This window comes from Geotrypetes seraphini, chromosome 10, assembly GCF_902459505.1.
Source record: "Geotrypetes seraphini chromosome 10, aGeoSer1.1, whole genome shotgun sequence".
Taxonomy (NCBI): domain Eukaryota; kingdom Metazoa; phylum Chordata; class Amphibia; order Gymnophiona; family Dermophiidae; genus Geotrypetes; species Geotrypetes seraphini.
The window spans coordinates 65,270,710-65,293,387 of record NC_047093.1 but is presented as its reverse complement, the minus strand read 5'-3'; the positions used below and the strand labels follow the sequence as shown (position 1 = coordinate 65,293,387).

Sequence of the window (22,678 nt, the reverse complement as noted above, 5' to 3'; positions counted from 1 at the left end):
AAAAAAAGGAATGGTTAACAAAACTAAAAATGATATAATGCCAATGTATTGCTCCATGGTGTGACCTCACCTTAAGTATTGATTTCAATTCTGGTCACCTTATCTCAAAAAAGATATAGCAGAACTAGAAAAGGTTCAAAGAAGAGTGACCAAGATGATAAAGAGGATGGAACTTATCTTGTATGAGGAAAGACTAAAGAGGTTAGGGCTCTTCAGGTTGGAAAAAAGACGGCTGAGGGGAGACATGACTTAAGTCTACAAAATCCTGAGTAGTATAGAATGGATACAAGTACAGTGGAACCTTGGTTTACGAGCATAATTCGTTCCAGAAGCATGCTCGTAAACCAAATTGCTCGTATATCAAAGCAAGTTTCCCCATAGGAAGTAAGGGAAACTCGCTTTGATTGGTTCCACCTCCTCCCCCCCCCTGAGGCTACCGGCACTGCTCCATTCCCCCCCCTTGAGGCTACCGATGCTGCTCCATACCACTCCCCGCGATCCGGCATCTCCCCTGCGAACCGGCATCCTCCCCCCGCTTGCGTTGCCCCCCTCCATCTGAATCTGAGAATCTCGGAGAGAGCGAGACCAGAAGGCTTTGAGCATGCACAAATGCTCAAAGCCAGTCTAGCCCAGCCCAGCCCAGCCCAGAAGAGGGAGGATCTCCGATGCACTGCCCAGCCCAGGCCGCGCCAGAAGAGGGAGAATCTTCGGGCACCAGCACCGGTGCCCAGTTGGGGTAAGGGATGTCATTGCCGTGCTCGGGGGGGGGGGATGTAGGATTGCGGGGGGGGGGGCAGACGCGAGCGGGGGGGATGCCGGATCGCAGGGGGGGGGGCGCTCGTACAGCGAGGTAAGCTCGGTTTACGAGGCACCAAGTTTGCAAACGTTTTGCTTATCTTGCAAAACACTCGCAAACCGGTGCACTCGTAAACCGAGGTACCACTTTAGATCGATTTTTTTTTTTATTTTGTAATTCTTTATTCATTTTAACATTTCCAATAAGTGAAAACAGTAAAGAAAACAGTTTGCACAATAAACAATACTTAATAATCTTACATGACATTAACAAAGTACTGTATTTTCACGCATATAACGCGCATACGTGTATAACGCGCATAGCGTATAGTGCGCGGGTCCAAAGCATTTCTGTAAAAAATGTTTATATAGCACGCACACGCTTATACCGCGCATGCTGCTATAACCTCCTCCCACTCCCGCATACTCTTCTGGCCTGCGAACCGGCATCCTCCCCCCCCCGCTTGCGTCACCCCCCCTCCCCCACGATCCTACATACCTCCCCCAGCACCGCAAAACATCTCTTACCCGATTGGGCACCGGCACCAGCACCAATGCACAGGACGTGCCAGTGCCCGAAGATCCCCCCTCGTTGTTGCTGGGCTGGGCTGGGCTGGGCGGTGTGAGGGAGATCCTCCTTCTTCCTTGTGCCGGGCTGGACTGGGCTTTGAGTATTTGCGCATGCTCAAAGCCTTCTGGTCTCGCTCTCTCCGAGATTCTCAGATTGAGATTCTCAGATTGAGAATCTCGGAGAGAGCGAGACCAGAAGGCTTTGAGCATGCGCAAATGCTCAAAGCCCAGTCCAGCCCGGCACAAGGAAGAAGGAGGATCTCCCTCACACCGCCCAGCCCAGCTCAGCCCAACGAGGGAGGATCTTCGGGCATAGGCACGTCCTCTGCATTGGTGCTGGTACCGGTGCCCAATCGGGTAAGAGATGTTTTGCGGTGCTGGGGGGGATGTAGGATCGCGGGGAAGGGGGGGTGACGCGAGCGGGGGGGGGGAGGATGCTGGTTCGCAGGGGGGATGCCGGATCGGAATGAAAAAAAAAAATTGTACAACGCGCAAGGTTATGCACGGTTTGTAAAAATCATGTATATACGCGCGCGTTATATGCGTGAAAATACGGTAATATCCCTCCCTCCCTACTCCCTATTATCAACCAAATTATCCATTAGTTCTTAGAAGTATAATAAGTATCATATAACAAATATATCCTGCCTATATAACAATCATTTTGAAATCATAAAAACAGTAAACATAACCTTCACCCCTTCCCAAATCTTTAAGAAAGATATTATTTCATTTAAACCCTTTTATTCCCTCCCTCTCCCTTCCCTTGGATATGTAAAGTAATACGCAAAATAAATGTAAACTATAATAATTCTACAAAAGACGTCAATGGGCCCCATATTAATTTGAAATTTTTTGTATTCCCTGTCAGATCGGCATTCATTTTCTCAAATTTATAGATTAAGCATAAGTTTGCCCACTAAAATGTGAAATTAAGTCAATCCCAATTTTTCCAATTTCTTGTGATTAATTGTATCGCTGTTCCCGTCATAATTTAAAAAAGTTTTCTTTTATATTTATCTAGGGGATCTTTTACATATAACAGTGTGCCACAAATCACAACTTCATAGGTCAAAAGGATCACAACTTCTAAAATATTATTTATATGTCCCCCAAATCGACTTTCAAAAAATTTGAATCATAGGGCAATAAAATAGTAAGTGATCCAATGTTCCCATGTCCAGATGACAGTGCCAGCATCTATTAGACCTTGAATTATCTAACTTATTCAATCTAACCGGGGTCCAAAAAGAATGATGTAACAAAAAGAACCAAGTTTGTTTCATAGATGCCGACGCTGTACATCTCAACCTCCAAGACCAAATCCGTGGCCATCGAGATACGGAAATGTACTGTTTAATCTCGACACTCCAAATGTCTCTAAGAGCATTTTTGGGTTTCTTATGCATGAGTTCAGATATCAGTTTATACCACCTGGCAGTTTGATGTCCAAGCATATCTGCCTGAAAGCAAAGGAATTGCAAGCTATAATAACTTTAAAAATTATGCCAATCAGGGAACCCTTTCTGAATAGCCTGCTTCAGTTGCAACGATTTATAGAATTGAGATTTTGAAAAACCAAAAGCTTGTTGCAACTGTGAAAAGTCAAGCAATTTTCCTTTTAAAATAACATCTTCCAATGTTCTTATGCCTGCATCCATTCCTTCCAGGCAATTTTAAAGCTGCCTATTTGTATCTTGGAGTTCAACCACAGGGATTGACACAAAGACTGTTCTATAGGAATTTCAGTAATCTTATTAACGTACATTAAAGTTTTCCAAGTATCCAATATAATACTATTATCCTTAGCATAGTTGGGTAGTTTAATATCTAAAACATGTGACAGAAGCATTGGGGACATGATTTTTCATTCCAAAATTAGCCATTCTGAATAATGCTCCATGAGATCAGGCAGGATCCAATACATACTCTGACGCAGAATATAGGCCTGATGATATCTATAGAAATTTGGAAAATTTACCCCTCCCTCCATAATTGGTTTGCCCATCCAAACAAACCTAATAAGGATACTGTTCAATTTCTTATAAAATGACCCCTGAAAGTAAATTGGCAACATATCTATTTGGTAACAAACCACAGGCAGGATCATCATTTTGATAGTTTGGATTTTCCCCCACCAAGACAAATGTAATGGGTTCCATTGCTCACACAATTCAGTGATCTTCAGCAATAAAGATTTCATTGTTTCTTCCGGTGTCTTATAGATCCATATTCCTAGATATTTTATACCCTCTTCTTTCCATAGAAAAGGGAACCGATCAAACAATCCTTTTTGACAATGTATATTTAATGGAAGAATTTCTGATTTACTCCAATTTATTTTATATCCTGAAAATTTTCAAAATCTTTCAATCAGATCTAGTAAATGAGGAATGGTAGATTCAGGATTCCTCAAATGAAGTAGAATGTCATCAGCATATGCCGAAACTTTGTAATCACGGTCTGCATATGGAACACCCTGAATCTCCTCAGTTTGTTGAATAGCCAATAATAAGGGTTCCAAGGTAATATAAAAAAAAAAAAAAAAAAAAGAGGAGATAAAGGACATCCCTGCCTAACTCCCCTTTCCAGACCAAAACTATCTGAAAAAGTATTGTTTATATATAGTCTAGCAGAAGGGGAGTTATACAGAGTTTTAATCATTTGAATAAATCCAGAACCCACCAAACCATTCCATTGCTTGATACATAAAGGTCCATTCTACACGATCAAATGCCTTCTCTGCATCCAATGATACAGAGAAGGCCGGCTCTTCCATGGACTTTGTTAAGGTCAACATGTGAAGCGCTAACCTAGTGTTATGTGAAGAATGTCTATGAGCAACAAACCCAGTTTTGTGCATACCTATGATAAGAGGGAGAACTTTTGCCAAATGTAAAGCCAATATTTTAGCCAAGAGTTTTCCATCAACATTAATTAAAGAAATTGGCCTGTAATTTGAAACCAAAGGATCCTTATTTGGCTTAGGCAAAATTATAGTCAAAGCTTCTGCCATAGTACCTGAAATATTGCCTTTACTCAATTAAGCCTGATATAAATTTAATAAGTAAGGCATTAATATATTTTGAAATGATTTATAGAACTCCACAGTATAACAATCACCTCCTGGAGCGGATCCAACTCTAAGGGACTTTAATGCTGCCTGAATCTCCTTCAGTGTAATAGGTGCATTAAGAGATCCTTTCATATGCTCAGGAATTTTAGGTCCTTCTATTGAATTCAAAAATTTTAAACCATCAAGTTCTTTGTTTGAATAATGCTCGGAAGAATATAAAGCTTTATAATAATTCTTAAACTGTTTTAATATGTTATCAATTTTAAAGTGAGTAACACCATTTTCATCTGTAATAGCCACAATTTTTACTTTCCTTTTTTTGCTTTTAAATAACTAGCTAGTAATCTTATCGCCTTATTCGAATTTCCATAATATAAAGCCTGTTAAGTGAACAATTCTTTCCTAGCCCATTTAGAAGAAATCTCATTATATTTAGCTTTCAAAAGTTCCTGGAGCATCTCTTGTTCCTATTTTACAGTTAATTTTGATTCTAATTCTTTAATTTTTCCCTCCAGTTCAGAGAATTCCTTTTTTGATTGCTTATTAACATAAGCCGAATATGAAATTATATAACCTCTCATAGTAACTTTAAAAGTGTCCCACAAAGTTACTAATGAGATTTCTTCTGATGCAATAATTTGAAAATATTCATCTATTTTTAATTGAAATTCTTCTTCTTCTTTTTTTTAAAATTCTTTATTCATTTTTGCACATTACAACAAGTGTAGCCAGTAAGACTATTCTTATGTCACTATGTGGCACTGGTTTTGACTGTTAAGGATCAACTATTTTGTTACATGGAAGATGCAAGCAATCTAGGGGGTACAGAGGAGCATTTGTTTATGTTTCCCTTCTTTTTACCCCTCCTGACTTTTATATGAAGTTTATATTTAGAGTAAAAAATCTGAGGTTGTAAGCATGACAGTCATTCTTAAATACCAATTGACAAGCAAAGCTTAGAATGGTTCTGATATCTTTATAAGGAGAGTAAGGATTCTGAGCTGGATGACAGATTATTTTTCAAAAACAAGGTCCCTGTAAAAACTGAGCCCTTGTTTCTTCTTGTGACATTTCCTGAAAAGATATGTGCTGAAACAGTGAAAGGCATTTACCTTTCCACGGGTATTCTGTAATTCAGTTTCAGCTTCTGCAAGAAGATGATCAGCTTCCCTTAATTCTGCACGTCGCTTTAAGAGAGTCTTTTCAATGCACTCAATTTCATCAGCAATGTCATCATGACGTCTTAAAGAATTTTCCAGATCTAGCTCTATGATGAGGTTGTCAATGCGGCCTTCAATGAAATCTCTAAAAAATATATGTTCAATGCAAGAAAAAAAGCACAGAAAAATCCACCAGCATAATCAATCGAGCTAGAAAATTGTGAATAATACATCTTATTTTGTTAATAAAACAAATAATTTCAGGCAAAACTTATTTTTAAAACCTTGATAAAGCTTAAGCTGAAACTGTGCCTGTTATCACACACAATGGAGGCAATTTTAACAACCTTTTTTTTTGCAGGTATGTGCTAGGAGCAGGGAGGGAAGCTGGCTGGACCTGCGAGCAAGGGGAAAGTTGGAGCCACAGGATGGGGGGGAGAGGGATGGTAGGTAATTTGGGAAGCTATGATTGTGGGTGGGGTTACCTGCGGGATCAAAGCTTTTTACCACTCCTGAGGAGTGCCACCACTGACCCAAAGATTTGAAGGTAATGCCATGCAGTGAGCATTGGCTTGGCCAATAGGTCTGTAATTTGACCACGAAGCTTCTGTTTGCATGCTTCTGGAAGAAAGACTCAGCCTTCTGCCATGTTGAATAAGACTCCCAGATATTACAGGGACTGTGTCGGAACCAGGTGGCTCTTTTGAAAGTTCACAATCCATCCCAGACTCTGCAGCATCTTCACAACTGCCACTACTGCCTTTTCTCCTTCCACTTGGGACAGTGCTCTGATGAGCCAATTATCCAAGTACGGGTGACCCTGCCAACCCGCTCTGTGGAGGAGTGGCCACCACACCATAACCTTGGTGAAAGTTCAGGGGGCTGTTGCAAACCCAAAGGGAAGCGCTGAGAACTGATAGCGATTTTTCAATACATGGAATCTGAGGAATGCTCTGTGTTTCAGGAAGATGGGGATGTGAAGGCAAGCTTCTGTCAAATCTAGGGTGGCCAGAAATTCTTCTGGCTCCACCGTTATGATGACGGACTGAACAGTCTCCAAACGTAAGTGAGGAACTCTCAGGGCTATGTTAATATGTTTGAGATCCAGGATGGACCTCCACTCATCTGAGCCTTTCTTGGGCACAACAAAGTATATGGAGTATCTGCTGGAGCCTGAGTCTTCTGGAGGGATTGATTCTATGGCTTGAATATCTAGTTTCAAGTTTCAAGTTTATTTGTTATTTGATTAATCGCAATGTTAATGCTAATGGCATCTTACAAACCACTATATCTCCTACTGGATTCAAAGTGGTTTACAAAAGATTACAAAAATGTACAAAGAGTGATTAAGAACAAAAATACTTTGTAACGTTCAGACCCTTTTTGCTTTCTCTGGTTGGCCTGTTGGTGAATCCATGAACCAGTTGGAAAGAGAGTGCATGAACTCTATCTTGTAATCCTCTCTGATAATCTCCAGGAACCAGCAGTCACACGTTATCCATTCCCATGTCTCCAGATAGTCTGAGAGCCAACCTCCAATCTTCAGAGAAGCGGCTTGAGGGCTGGCATTATTATGACTTTTTGGCTGATACTGCACAGCAGGAGCAGGAACCTGAACCTGGGTCCTCCGATTCCTGGAAAATTTCTGTCTGGAACTTTGAAAGGCTCTCTGGGTACAGTCTCTAGTGGAATACTGGTTAGAGTGCCAGGACCCATAAAAGGACTCCCAGCTCTGGCCTCTAGCTGCTTGGGGGGGGGGGGGAGGGGGTCTGCTGTCTGATAAAGATCGTGGTCGATCTAGGCCCTTTCCAAACAGCATCTATCCCCTGAATAGGAGTCTGCTCAGCATCGCTTTAGAGGATGAATCACCTGCACATTGCCTGATCCAAAGCATAAAACAGGTGGAGATCGAAAATGTCGAGACTTTCTCTTTGACTCTGATTGTATCATAAAGTGCATCCGCTATGTAGTCTATTCCCTAACACAAGCTGAGGCAGGGCCTCCTAGTCCGTCAGGTTCTGGTTTCATAGCCTAGAATGATAGGTGCATTCACAAAAGAGGCTGCAGCTGCAGCCTTAACCCCTAAGGCTAGAGCCTCAAACTGCCGCCTGAGGACCATATCCACTCTGCGGTCCAGCAGATCCTTTAAAACTACACCTCCCTCGCTTGGTAGGGAAGTGCATTTGGTCACCTGGGCTACCAGGGAATCCACTTTTGGCATAGCAAACATTTGCTGAAATTTCTGACTCATGGGATACAATTTAGCCATGGTGTTAGCCACTCTCAGGGAGAATTTGAATGTCTACCAGGGCTCTGTGACTAGGATCCTCATGTCCAGGCGCCATGGAGAACACTGGGAGGACAGGATTTGCGGGTCTTCAATTCTCAAAGGGACTCGGTGATGATATCCAGCAAAGCAGAGGACTTAAAATAGTCTGTGAATGGAGAGATCCTCTCCCTAGTCTATAGCCAATACCGCCTCCTGGTCCTCTAGATGGGAGGCTGCTTCTCCCATCAGGGCAGACTCTCTTTGGGACAGTAAAGGGATCAAATCTAACCCCTTGTCTTCCAAGTCCCTGTACAATAGACCATCGTAGTCCAGAAGACACTGCTCCCAAGGAAGAAGTGCTCTGAGTATCCAGCGAGGCATGTGAGCTAGTCCGTCACCTGCAGACCTGATTGGCAGGTTTCTGCCTTGTGCATCAGCCTTCCAGAAGAGATTTATGAACTCTGGGATAAAGGCCTGAGAGGGCAACTCTCCTTGCCCCTTAGGGTGGAGTAAATGCCTTTTCTTGGCCTGCCTAGCATCTATGCCCTTATGATACAAAGCGCTTCTGTCCCAGGACTCCAAGTGTTTCATTCCCCCTGAAAGGACCAGTTGCCTTTCTCCAGTCCTAGAGGCCTGTGGAGGGCTAAGCCTGAAACTCCCACCACTCAACCTTGTGCCACGTGGCACTTAGTGCAAGGGAGCTCATCAGCAAATAAGGCTTGATATAAAGGTATTAGGGTCTAAGGACTCCATCCCTATCAGCTTTGAGGCAAAATTAGGTGTTCTAAAGAAGCTTGAGAACTTAGAAAAAAATTTTGGAAATCCAAGATGGCCGCAGCAGCAGCGTTTTATGCCAAAAAACGGCTTATAAACTCTTCAGGGCTGACAAAAAAGCTTAAAAATTAGGATTTTAGAGGAGGGGACCAAAGACCTAACTGCATAAAGTCAAAACACAGTTTTTAAGAACCTCCCTATTTTCCCCTTAGGCTATCAAAGCTTGTACTCACAGACCATGTTCTGGGGAAATGATACTGCAGTCTGCTTTAGCTCTTTTATAGTGTAGCTGGATCTGGAAGGATTCTCTGCCTCAAGCCACCAGTCAGCTGCCATGCCGAGATCTTCAGGCTGCCAGTCAGCCAGTCCTCTAACCCTCCCCCCCTCCGGGCTGAACGCAAAAAAGGAGGTGGGGGAGGAGGTGAAACTGCAGCTGGAACTGTGAGCACTCTTTGACCTAATGGTCAAAGCTTCTGACCAAGTCAAGGAAGCGAGCAAGGGCTGAGAACCTGAAACCCTGAGCTCCACAAATCTTCAGCATGATAGCTACACAGGTCCCAGAAGGATACACCTGCAAGCCTTCCCCTTTTTGGTGCAACCTTGGATGCACTGGAAGAGGTCTAAGGCCCCGATTGGCTCAGGCGCTAAGACCCCTCCCAACACTGATTGGCTCAGGTACTTAAGGCCCCTCCCAGAAAGCAAGTGAACAGAGTCCTAAATTAGGGGCCTCAGTTTAAAGTTCCCTCCTATGTTTGGCCGAAAATAAAATGAGCCCCAAAATAGACCCCTGTTTAAAAATATTGGACTCGCAGCTTTTTCATTTCCTGGCACCACAGATTTCAGAGAGTGGTTCTTACCTGCGCTTGCCACGTTTCTGAGCTGTCCTGCGTAGCTCTTCTACCTCATGCTCTAGCCCTGCCTTCTCCAGCAAAAGATCCTGCATGTCTTGCTGTAATCTCTCTTTCTCTTTTTGGTGCTGCTGTTCTGACCATTTCTCATCATGCCTCTGCAGCCTCAGATGGTCCACAATGTCTTCCAGTCGAGAAAACTCATTTTCCTGAGTAAAAATAATAAGTTGTTCTAAACCATAACAAAAGGCAGCATTTTTGTTATTGCTTTCTTTCCATATACCCTAGCATGATAGATAGCTCATTTATTGACAATAATCACTATCTGGAGATACAAGACTGAGGCAAACCAGAGTGTGTAACCTAACCAGAACGATGAATATCAATAAAAGCCTTGTCCAAAAAGAATAATTGCTATAGTAACCAAAGATTGTCTTAAAAATAAGAATGCCAAATGTAAACTGAGGCAGTAGAGTCCAACAGAGAACTGAATTTAAGATCTAGATCTCTATTCATAAGTTTCTCTAGGATAGGGCACTGTCATATCTTGCTGACATGGAATGCCCCTACTAAGGGACTTCTCTTCTGTGTAGCAAGCCTGCTTGAAGATTCCTAATAGCGTGAGGCTAACTGCAACCAGACAGTGAGGTTTCTTTTTCTTGCATAGGATCTACTGTTTGGAATAGTCTCTGAAAATTAAGCTGTCTGAAGCACTGCTTCCTTTTTGAATACCTTGTAAATCCTGGTTGCTTATGGTAGCTTGTGAATGCTGATTGCTCATATTGTTGCTGCCTGTTTTAATTTCATGTTTTTGAATGTAAATATAAACATCTTTTATGCCCTTATTGGGACAAGCAGTCTATGGAAAAATTCTTCTTACCTGCTATTTTTTTTCCTCAAGTCCTATCAGACCAGTCTAGAAGTTATGTATGTGTTATTTCCGTCAACCAACGGTTGGTGACTGAAAAAATTCCTTGCATGCTTTGCCCAAGGGCACTGTGTCATGACTGCTCCTCAATATTTTGTATAAACAAGCAATAAAACTATATTAAATAAGGAATGTTTTCATAAAATTGAATCCTATTAACTCTGCTGTTCTCTAAATTGCTGAATTTTCAACAAAATAGAACATTTAAGATTAAGAAATTCAATATTCAGAAAAGGCGAGTATCTGGACTGGTCTGGTAGATCTCAAGGAAATAAAAATCAGCAGATAAGAATAATTTCCCTTCTCCAGACCAGTTCAGAAGCTATGGATTGTAGCAAAGCACTCCTTTTGATGGGAGGGGCTTCTTAAAACCCTCCACTCCAAATATGGCTTTCCTTCTTGCTGCCACCATCTAGCCAACATACAGTATATAGAAAAGACCAAATCGCCACACTGCACATACTAATGGCTTTGCAGCCTGAGCCTCCACTCCCTGGTAGCTACCAATCCCTGGTAGAATGGGCTTCAAGACCTACAGGAGTTGCATTCTTGAAAGAATATAAGCAGAAAAAATTATTTCCTTTAACTAATGTGAAATAATAACCTTGGAGGTTGCATCTAGAAAGGATAAATCTGTTGGACCTACAAAATTCATTAGTGACTTCTAGATATTACATAAGCATTCTATGAACATTGAGAAAAGCAAGGCTCTGAAGTGTAGGAGAGAACTACCAACTGATTAACATGAAATGGAGATATAACCTTTGGAAGAAAAAATGGAACTGTCCAAATAGAAACGCCAGCTTCAATGAAACATAGGAAGGATCCTCACAAGAAAATGCTTGTAATTCAGCTCTGCATTTCAAAGTTATGGTTAGGATGAAAACCAACTTCAACATAAGATCTTTTAGGGTAGTTCTTTTAAGAAATTCAAATGGAGGCCAATCCAGAACCCTGAACACCAAATTCAGGTTCCATTCAGGACACACAACCTGCAGCTGATTAACCCCTTTCAAAACATACATCACCTAAGGATGAGCTGTTAAGGAGTGGTGTTTGTTTTGGGGTTTTTTTTTTTTTTTTTTTCAAAGTGCCCTGTGAAACACACAAGAGCTGCTGCTTGCACTTTCAACAAACCTAAGGCTAAATCTTTCTGGTGGCCCTTGTGAAAGAAGTTTAAAATATGACTAATAGAACTAGAAAAAGTAGATACATATTTAACAGCCTGCACAGCAAAACACAAATCTATACCAGACTCTAGCATGCATAATAGAAGTGGACATCTTCCTGGCCTGTAAGAGAGTGATTAAATCTTCTGAATACCCCTTTCATATAACATGTGAATGCTCAATAGCCAGGCTGTAGGATAAAATGGAGTTGGTTTTCCAGGATTATTGAACCCTGAATTAAAAGCCCCTTTTTTTGAGGTAGTGTTTGGTTGATTTTGAGAAGAATAAGATCCACAAAACCAAGGTCTTCTGGCCAGTCAGGTGCTACCAGAATGACTTTGCCAGGATGGAATGCGATCTTCTGAAGTATGATTCCCATGTTGGGAAGAGGAGGAAAGATATACAAGAGGATGTTCTGAGGCCAAGATTGAATCTAGGCATCCAGACTGTCTGAATCATGTTCCTTCTTTCAACTAAAGAACTGAAGGACTTTGGCACTGAACTTCAAGGCCATCAGATCCAGAATTGACAAATCCCAATAGTTTATTTTTATTCTGCATAATCCTACAATTCTATGCGGATTACAAATTATTCAGGTACTCAAGCAATTTTCAAAAGCCTTCTGACAAAATTACTATTCCCTTTCTCCTGGATCGAGAGAAGTCCTGCTGAGGAAATCTGCTTGGACACTTTCTTTTCCCACAGTGTGTACTGCTGAGATAGCCAATAAGTGTTTCTCTGTCCATTCCTGTGCAACTGCTACACTCTTTCTGCCTATTTGCTTGTTGATATAAGTGGCTGGTGTCAAATTGGCTGAAAATTTTCATTGGCTTGAGAAGCAAAGATCCTGGAAGGCCAGTTTCATCATGCAAACTGTCTCAATTCCGGACAGTTGATGAATCAGGTCATCTCAGTCAAAGGTCCATATCCCTTGTACTACTTTACCCTGACATTGAGCATCCCAGCTGATAAGGCTGGCATTTTTTATCAACATAATTCAAAGGGAAATTTCTACACTGTCCTTACCCCCATAAGATTGGGAAGTACAAAGCCACCATTTCACATGCTCCATATCTTGCCGGTTTCATCCTGAAAAGCCTGAAATTGTAACTGAGTAGAGGAGATCAGCAACTTAAGAGGAAGTGCTATGACAGGTGCATGTGAGCTCTCATGCAAGGGAACAACTCTATGATTGCAATCATTGAACTTAGAATCTACATACAATGTCAAGCTCAATGATGTAAGGCTCAAGAGAATGTGAATTTGAGAATGAAAATTTTCTAGCCTCTGCTGTGGAAGGAAGAGCTTACCTTGTTTTGTGTTGAAATTTGCTCCTAGAAATTCTATGGACTGAGAGGGACAGAGTTTGCTCTTGCAAAGATATACTACCCAGAGATTGAAACAATTGAAGACCACTGGAATTTAAGTGTTTGCTCCCTTTATGAATAATGGCTCGAATGAGCCAGTGATCTAAATAGGAACGACTCTGGTGCCATCTATGCAGAAAAGCTACCACCACCTTTATTTTGGGAAAAGTTCTTGGAACTGGCACCAGGTCAAAGGGCACTGCTCTAAACTGAAAGTGCTTCCCTAGTAGTACTAATCTCAGGAATCTTTGGGGTGGAGGCCAAATGGGGATATGAAGATAATTTGAGATCCAGCACTGACAAACACTACCCTTTTTGAACATAAGCTATCATGGATCTCAGTTTCCCTTCTGAAATGTGTGATTTTTCATACCTTGATTCGCTACTTTGAGGTCCAAAATTGGATGAAAGGATCCTTTTTTCTTGGGAACCATGAATAAATGGAATATCTTCCAATGTCCTATTCTGGTTTTGGAACTGAAATAATCACACCCAAATCTAAAAGGTTTTGGAGAGCGAGATGTACGGTGGCAATTTTTGTAGAAGTATGACATGGAGGCTTGCTAAAAAATCTGAGGGCAGGAAAAATTTATTTTGTAACTGTGCTTGATCATATCCAAAAACTACTGGTCCATTCCATGAAAAACTAAGACAAATGACCTCCTGTGTCCTTGAGGAATGGATCAGCTGTGACTCATTACGAGGATCTAAGGCAGTGGTCTCAAACTTGCGGCCTGGGGGGCCATATGTGGCCCACCAGGTACTATTTTAAGGCCCTCGGTATATTTATCATAATAACAAAAGTAAAATAAAACAGTTTCTTGATCATATGTCTCTTTAGCTATAAATTACAATATTATTATTAAGACAGCCAAAAGGAAAGATTTATAAACTATAAAGAGTTTTTACTTCATGCAAAATTGTCATTTCATTACTAAGACTTTAACTATTTTTTGAGGCCCTGTGTGGCCATGCAAAGGGATTAAGTTTGAGACCACTGATCTAAGGGGACCTGAAGATATAGCTTGGTTAGAAACTGTTTTGTCCTCATGAAAAAAATTCTGAATCTTCTAAATCCTTTTCAAATTCTTCCCCCCAAAAGCAACTTGCTCCTAAAGGGAGGCGCACTGGGCTGAGTTTTTGAAGCTAAATCAGCTGAGAAATTTTTTTATCCAAAGATGACATCTAGCTAAAACAGAAAGAACCATACATCTTGGAGAAGTATGAATTAAATCATAAAGAGCAGCCTGATATCAGCGATTCTCCTTGCTCTAGCTGAAATATTTCTTATTGTGGTTCAGGTTCAGGATTATTACATTTGCTTATCCACTTAGGGAGAAAGATCCATACAAGCGGTTACAATATAAATATAAAGGTAAAAACACTCCATACAGTAGAATTTCAGTTAACTGGTATTCAAATAACTGGCACTCTCAACCAACTTTGCTTTCTCTGGAGACAAGCAGGGGAGATGCAGACACACTTGGTAAGTTCCTAGCTACTGTCTGCAGTAGGGTGGTGGTGAGAGATCAAGGAGCAAAGTGGTGGTGTAGGACAGAGTTTCCAAATCATACTGTCTTATGCTGTATCCTGGTCCAATCAGAAATGCTTAGTGAAAGTGTAAACAGAGGAATAGGTCAGAGCTTGCAGATGTCCTGTATTGGGACTGAATGAAGTTTGCATCGAAGATGTGGTTGAGCACAATCCATGTGTACTGATTGTGCCAGGATGTGGCTGACTTGTTTTTGGTGTAGCAGAAATAGATGCAATATGAAATCCATATGAGATAGTTCGTTTATAAACTGGTTGACCCAGATTGGCTGGATTGTAAGTGTTGAAAAGCTGATTGGTATGACTTAGGGCTGCAGTTTCTCTGAAGTAAATAGGAGTGCTCACCTGCAGTCCAGAGTATGAAGGTACTGCACTACCGAATAGCCATGCAGAGGAGGGAAGAATAATGGAGATCTATGTTTTGGGTGAGGTGGCTGGGCATGGTTATAGAAAAATTGTTTATAAGGATAGTAGATTACTAGTGTCTGAATTACTAATGTCTGGAGTTTGTTGACTTGTCTCTTTGAAGTTATGGCTATGAGAAAGTCATCTTCTATGTGAGATATAAGAGAGTGTTTCTGAGGGCACATTCTTGAGATGGTCCCAGAGAATGTAAAGATCCCATGGCAGTGGCGGATCATAAAGGATCATAAGATAATGCCTCTCAGGAAGTATGCAACTAAGGGTTGCTGAAAAACTGGATGCCCCTTCACTAGGACATGATAGGTGACAATCACAGATAAATGAAGTCACACAGAATTCATCTTGAGACTTGAATCTGATAAGTAGAGGAGGTAAATTAGTATGTGTGAAAATGGACACGTGATGGGGTCATGATGTTGGAGATGCCAGATGAGAGAAAAAGGTTCACATAAACTGATATAGTTTCAAGTTTATTATATATTTGATATCCCGTCTATCATTACATCTAGGCGGTTTACAAAAAAAATACAAGGTTAAAACCAAAGGGAGAAATAATAAGCTTTTGATGATCCTTACAGGAGTAGGGATACAACAAATAACATTGAATTGGAAAAATTATTCTAGACTAAATTACAGCTTCTGGTGGAACTCAGTGTGTCATCTGTACAAAATGGAACGTTTACTTGCAATACAAAATGGTCATTTTAATAGATTTAAAGATGTGTGGAGGCCAATAATAAATTATCATAATGATTAATGTTAATTTATTATTCTTTTTCCTTATATGATAATTGAAAGAATGGGGGGATGGGGGATGGGTGGGTTATGATAATTTAATATATATGTGCATAATTTAATTGATTAATATACATAGGAATTATATTATTCATGTATAGATATGAGATGGGGTGGGATATAAATCTTTTAGTTATATATTGTTATGGAATTATCAAGTGATAATGTAATATGTTGTGTTCATATTTTAATGTACACTTGATGTATATGTTAAAATGAATAAAGATTTGGAAAAAAACAAACAAACCAAAGGGAGAAAAAAAATACATCATACTGTAAAATTCAATTATAAAAGCAAAAGACAAGAGACATATAGGAAGGTTAGGGAAAAAAATACAATATTAAAAAAAAAAAAAGATGACACATTGGGAAGGAGTAAGAGTAATGTATTGCACTGCCTACTGGAGGGAACTTCTTAAGAGGTAAAGGCATCCTTAAACAAAAAAGTCTTTAAATTTGTTTTATATATCGATAAGGATGTTTCATTCCTGATATGACATGGAAGCACATTCCATAGTGTCAGGGCTGTGTCTTGTGTGCTGTGTCATAGAAAATATGGCGAAATGATACAATTGAAAGGAGAGATTCCTGGGAAGATCGTAGTGGTTATAAGGTAGTGTGTGGGATCAATAATTTGTCGATGAAAACTGGTGTGTTTTCTTGGGGTTTTTTGAAGACAAGAAATAAGATTTTAAAGGAGATGAGGTAGGATATGGGCAACCAGTGTGCGTGTTTCAAGAGAGGGGTAACATGGTCATATTTCTTTAGTTAGATAAAGATATATATTATGATAGTTTAGCATGGCTCTTCACTAAGTCATGAGTCTTCAATTTTTTTACTATGGTGGACATGGGCTAGAGCCTTGCTGGTTATTCTGGGCCTAGCGTCCTGTTTCTGTTTTCCCTGTATCTTATAACATATTCAAATTTTCTCTGTCTGTGCTCTAAACTCTGTTTCCAGGGCATCCTGTTTAGTCACTATTTATTTTCTTTCTTTTTCACTTCCTGCCCACAATCATCTTTCACGTTCAACTTTCTTCCATTTTTCTTCCTCTTTAAATCTGTCAAGTTTCCATCTGTTCTCTTTTCCCATCCCTTCCCCTCCTCTCTACTCCAATGGCACCATCTCCTAATTTCCCTCCTCTTTGTGGGCACTCTCTCTCCTCATTATTTGTTCCATCCCCTATTTTGGGTCCTGGCATGTCAGATTGCCTGCCTGCTATTCCACTCCCCTTCCCTGCACTCCGGCATCTCTAATTTTCCTCATCCAGGTCTGCAACTCTCTCTCTTGTTCCTCCTGCATTTTCTGTCAACTTTGCCTGCATCTTCCCTCAGCTTCCTCTGACATCTCTGCGTGCCACTTCCCCTCCTCCGAACTAGAGAGTTGCGCGGGGACAGAAATCCCACCCGTCCCCGCCAAAGTCTCACCCGTCCCCGTGAGGAATCCCATCCGTCCCCACCCATCACCGCGAGGAATCTCCTCTGTCCCCGCTCATCCCCGTAAGGAATCCCCTCCGTCCCCGCCCGTCCCTATAAACTTAAGAAATAGTTATTTCATTTAATTATGCTACTGAATTAAAGGCTCTGGTAGAAACCCATTTACAAATAAGCAAAAAGACTATTAATTTGGAAATATTAATTGGGAAGAATACATATTTTGTAAACGGGTTTCTACCAGAACCTCTTTTGTTTATAAATTTTTATCAACACAACTAATATACTACTTTATCCTGAAGCAAAAAAAAAAAAAAAAAAAAAAAAAGAAATAGAATTCTTTTCCTACCTTTGTTGCCTGGTTTCTGCTTTCCTCATGTTCTCATTCAGTTCCTTCCATCCACTGTCTCTCTTCCTTCTGCGTCTTCCATTTGCTCTGTTACTGTGCCTCTTCCTTTCTCCCCCCCTTCCAAATTGGTCTGGCACCCATCTTCTTCCCTCCGCTCCCCTCATAGTCTGGCATCTCTGTCTTCTTCCCTGCCAGCGTCTTCTTCCCACTCTCTCTTCCCCATGTCCTTTCAGTGTCCTTCTCCCCCCTCTGTCTTCCCCATGTCCTTTCAGTGTCCTTCTCCCCCCTCTGTCTTCCCCATGTCCTTTCAATGTCCTTCTCCCCCCTCTATCTTCCCCATGGCCTTTCAGCGTCCTTCTCCACCCCCCGTCTTCCCCATGTCCTTTCAGCGTCCTTCTCCACCCCTTTGTCTTCCCCATGTGCTTTCAGCGTCCTTCTCCCCCCCCCCCGTCTTCCCCATGTCCTGTCAGCGTCCTTCTCTCCCTTCTGTCTTCCACAAATGCTTTCAGTGTCCTTCCCCCCCCCCCCGTCTTCCCCATGGCCTTTCAGTGTCCTTCTCCACCCCTTTGTCTTCCCCAGTGCTTTCAGCATCCTTCTCCCCCCTCCTTCTCTCCTGCCCCGGGTGCAGCACAGCCAGCCAGGTCCCCTTACTTTTGTGCCGACAACAGCCCCGGTCTGACAAACCTCCCTGCCCTTAACCGCGAATCTAAATTTCCTTCTTACAGCTGCTGTAAGAAGGTAATTTAGATTTGCGGTTAAGGGCAGGGAGGTTTGTCGGACCAGGGCTGTTGTCGGTCGGTCGGGAAATCGCCACAAAAGTAAGGGGACCTGGCCGGCTGTGCTGCACCCGGGGCGGGGCGGACCGCCCCCCTCCCTTGGTAGCCACTTGAGCCGCGAGGCTACTCCTCCTTACCTACCCTGCCTGCAGCACAGAGCCGAACGGAAGTCTTCCCGACGTCAGCGCTGATGTCGGAGGGGAGGGAGGGCTTAAACAAGCAGAGCAGGTAGGGAGAAAAGCCGCGCGACTTAGTACATCCAGCCCCGCAGGAACCCCCCGACTCTCGGAGGCGTCCCCACGGGATCCCCGCGACCCTAGGGGGCGTCCCCATGGGATTCCCGCGACCCTAGGGGGCGTCCCCACGGGATCCCCGTGACCCAAAGGGGGAACCCGCGGGATCCGCGGGATTCCCGTCGTCCCCGTTCCTATGCAGCTCTCTACTCTGAACTTGCCTTTACAGTCAGCAGAGATAAGCACATTCTGTTTCTCTCCAGCCCAGAGCTTCCTTCTGTAACGTCCTGCCCTTAGAAAACAGGACGTTCTGGCAGAGAAGGCAGCCTTCCTCTGTAGCATCCCACCTCCTGTAACAGAACATCCCATTTTCTGTGTGCAGGACACTATAGAAAGAGGCTCCAGGCTGGAGAGAAACAGTGTGTGTTTGTGTGTTCTGAATGTGTCTTTTTTTTTTTTTTTTAATAATTTCTTTATTCATTTTTAAACTTACATCAAGTGTACAGTAAATATCAACCAAATATAATAAAATTTTCAATATCATACACCAAGAAGATTTAACCCCCACCCCCTCCCAAATTCATATACAACTAATATATACACATGTGGATTTGGGGGAGGGGGGATTTCTTGTTTTTCCATTAAGAATATATAGACGATTGTCGTAAGATATTAACGTGTCTTTATATCAGTAGCACTGAGGATCACCAGAGAAGGGGGAAATGAAATGAGATGCTGGAGTATGGTGAGAAGTGGGGGAGCAAGAGAGAAAAAAAGTGCCAGAAGGAGGAAGCTGACAGATCCTGGACCATTGGAGAGGAGAAAGGAGAGAGAGCGAGAGAGAGAGACAGACATAAGAAGTGGGGCAAGGAGCAGGAAGTCTATATACAATTAATTTTTATCTGCCGTGCCTACATTTTTCTAAGTTTCTATATTTCTAACATGTTAAAATGAATGCATTAATTGCATAAAACATATTAAATGTACAGCCCTAATTTATAGCCAAACAAACACTTATCACCTTACCAGCTCATGATGCTCAGGTACATTGCAGTGAAGTACTCCAGCAGGAATGAGGGGCACAGAAAAATGAGCTGGCAGTGGACCATAAACAAAATGGGAACCAGCAGGTGGTGGTCCATAGATAACTGTTCCAGGGGCAACTGGTCTATCATTGGCTGGCACAGGAGGTGGTGGACCATAAGCAACAGTTCCCTGAGGCACAGGAGCACCATTCGGAAGCACAGTGTAAATAACTGAGCCCAAGGGAGGCACAAAGGGAGTCTCTGAAGGACCATGAAGATCAACCTCTCCAGCACTGTCTTCTCCATCACCTCCATCTTTAAAAGTAACCAGGAAAGAGACAAACAGTAACAATATGTAATTTTGCCTCACATATAAACAATACGATACAACCATAACATAAATCATCAGCTAAAATATTTCTTGACACCATTCCAGAATCACAACCCCGCCCCCCCATCTCCACCCCCCCACACAAAATATAGCTTAATTCAATCAACCTGGGATTTTATTGGGGGGGAGTGTTTGTTTGGAATCACCTTTATAAAATAGGCATGAATAGGTACTTAGGCCTAGATTCTGTAACCGGCGCCTAAAGTTAGGCACCTATTTTGGAGGTCCCCAACTAGATAGGCGCCCATCCAAATTGAATAACAAGCTCAATTAAGCTTTTTAATCAGCACTGATAGAAACATAGGCGCCTATCAAGAAAGTGTGATTCTGTAACAAGGCGTCTCTGAAAATTTAGGCGGCCTTCAAAAAAATAGGTGCTATGCATGTTAGGCATGGGCGTGGTTACATGATAGGCGCCTTGTTGCAGAATCGCTGCTCTTAAGCGTGCATAAGAGCTCAGCTAGGCGCCTAACTTTTAGCTGTGCCTAGAGCTGGTCTATTTCTTGGCGCCTCCAAAATAGGTTCCGCTCAGTGTGATTCATTAAACAGCACCCAATTTTATTTGAATAGTGCTGAATAGTGCCTAATTAGGCGCCTAACTTTTGGGCACTTCTTATAGAATTTGTCCTTTAATGAATATTTTTTAGGTGCTCTGTTATAAAATTAGTCTCCATTGTGTAATACCAAGTTAAAATAAAGATGCTTTTGACTGCTAGGTTTTTATAGTTAGGTCACACTTTTTTTTTTTTTTTAATAATTTCTTTATTCATTTTTTCATATTACAACAAGTGTATCAGAAAAATTTATATGATCTTATAAATACACACTTGATTTACCTTCATGAACACTTTAAGTACAACATATCATATTTATATTCATATTTTATAATGTTCTAAATAATATGTAATTCATTTAATATGTATGACCAATATAAATAAAATAAACCCCCCCTCCCAATCCCTCCCTACCTATTTCAGAAAATCTAACCTAATCCTTTAAAATTTATTAATTAATTCATACATATTGTGAGATAAATAAAATAATACCCACCCACATCCCCATTTAACAAATATCTTATTATGGGAAAATGTTATTAATCATTACAAAAATCTGCTCCAGGTGGTAGGTCACACTTTTTAATTCCAGCCTTTGATTTTTTTTTTTTTTTTAAATCCCTCCCTATTGTTATATCCCTTACTCGTCTAATTTACTATCATACATTGTATTTCTTCCCCCCACTTTTCTTTCGGTCCTGTTTATGTTATGTGATTTGTCTATGTCATTTGTATTGGTTCCCCGAATATGGTGATGTATTATTTTTTTAGATTTGTTCATCGCTTTGTATTAAGATTAAACTTGAAAAACCCTCATAATATCACTACTATGTAATGCCACTGCTTAAAGAGAGACTCCATCTTATGGTCCTGGGGGGGTCTCTCAAGGCTGAACTGCCTTCAATCAGCACTGTATGCCTATGAGCAATGGCCGACACCACCACATCAACCACAGGAGATTTAAAGGTATCTCTATGTCCATCAGCAATGGGAGAGCCGGGCCATGGACCTCACCAAGTGAAACAGCATGTCTGGAGTCTTCCACTGTGTATGCACCACATCCCAAATATCCTGGTGCATAGGAAAAGAATGGGAGGCCAACCGCATCCCCCTTAACCAGAGGGTCCACAACTCAAGGGGAGTCCTTGGCTCCCTCCTCAAAACACAAAACTGAAGACATCTAGAGAATTAGCTCCTGCAGCTCTTCCCAGTGAAAGATGCGCACAACGAAACATCCTCGCCAACCAGCATCTCAGAAAAACAACTGTCCGCCTCATCCATCCCCCCGAAAGGATCTAGAGGGTCCACCAAAAGGTCCGTCCTCATCAGGCAAAAATGGGTCATTAAAAGAAAAAAATCCTCATCCCAAGACACCCTTAAACACTTGGACAGGACGGGGGAAGACGATGAGGGGGGCTGTACGGGGGTAGATGCCAAAGGCAAAGACCCCCCTGGAAGAACCAAGGACCCCCGGGGAATAAGCAGAACTCCCAGCAGCCTGAAAGTATGCCTTGTACATGACTAAGATAAAATCAGGGGACCCCCCCAACAAAAAAAGCATTCAGAGCAGGTGCAGGAGAAATGGTGGAGTTTCCAGCCGAAACCAGAGAAAAAGCACGTCGAAAATATCTCACCCGAGGTCTGTAGCGGCAAAGAGGCCTGAATGGGCCCAGCCACTAAGGCAGAACTGCAGGCAACAGCTACTGTAGCGGTAAGGGAAACCCCAGCACTATTGGTGGTAAGGGAAACCTTATTTCCCTGACCTTTGGCGGCTGGGGAAATCCCTGTGTGGGTGGGTGGCAAGTCAAATGCGCGCAAGACAAAAGCCCGCAGACAATTGCGCGAAGACAATTGAGCGCAAGACAATTGAGTGTGTGGGTGGTAGGAGAAGCCTAGGTTTCCCCACTGCCCACAGCCCCCTTCAGAGCGGCCGGAGCAATTTGTGAAAACGCCAGCCAGGTCCACTGCTCAGCAGGCACACAATGAGCACTTTTTCAGCATTTTAAAAGTGCTCATTGTAAACCGCTACAGAGGAAAAAGTAAGTGCTGGTTAGCAATAAAAAACTATTAAACTCAATTAAATGCTTCCTTTCAGACCGGCATTTACTCAGACCTTTTTTTACAAAGGCAAAAAACTTTAAAAGACAAAAGAATAGGCCTCACAAGCTCTCAAAGCTGTAGTCTTTACTGGT

General features: G+C 41.9%; 1 protein-coding gene across 3 annotated transcripts in view; it reads right to left on the bottom strand.

The window, feature by feature from the left end:
* Window positions 1–22,678, bottom strand: part of CNTRL (centriolin) — a 350,863-nt gene that overhangs the window by 88,716 nt on the left and 239,469 nt on the right. For all 3 annotated transcript variants that reach the window (XM_033961428.1, XM_033961427.1, XM_033961429.1), the window contains 3 exons: window positions 19,543–19,856; window positions 9,502–9,701; window positions 5,554–5,746 (listed from right to left, as the gene is read on the bottom strand). In XM_033961428.1, coding sequence (XP_033817319.1) covers window positions 5,554–5,746; window positions 9,502–9,701; window positions 19,543–19,856 — 707 coding nt within the window. The remainder of the gene's footprint in view (window positions 1–5,553; window positions 5,747–9,501; window positions 9,702–19,542; window positions 19,857–22,678) is intronic.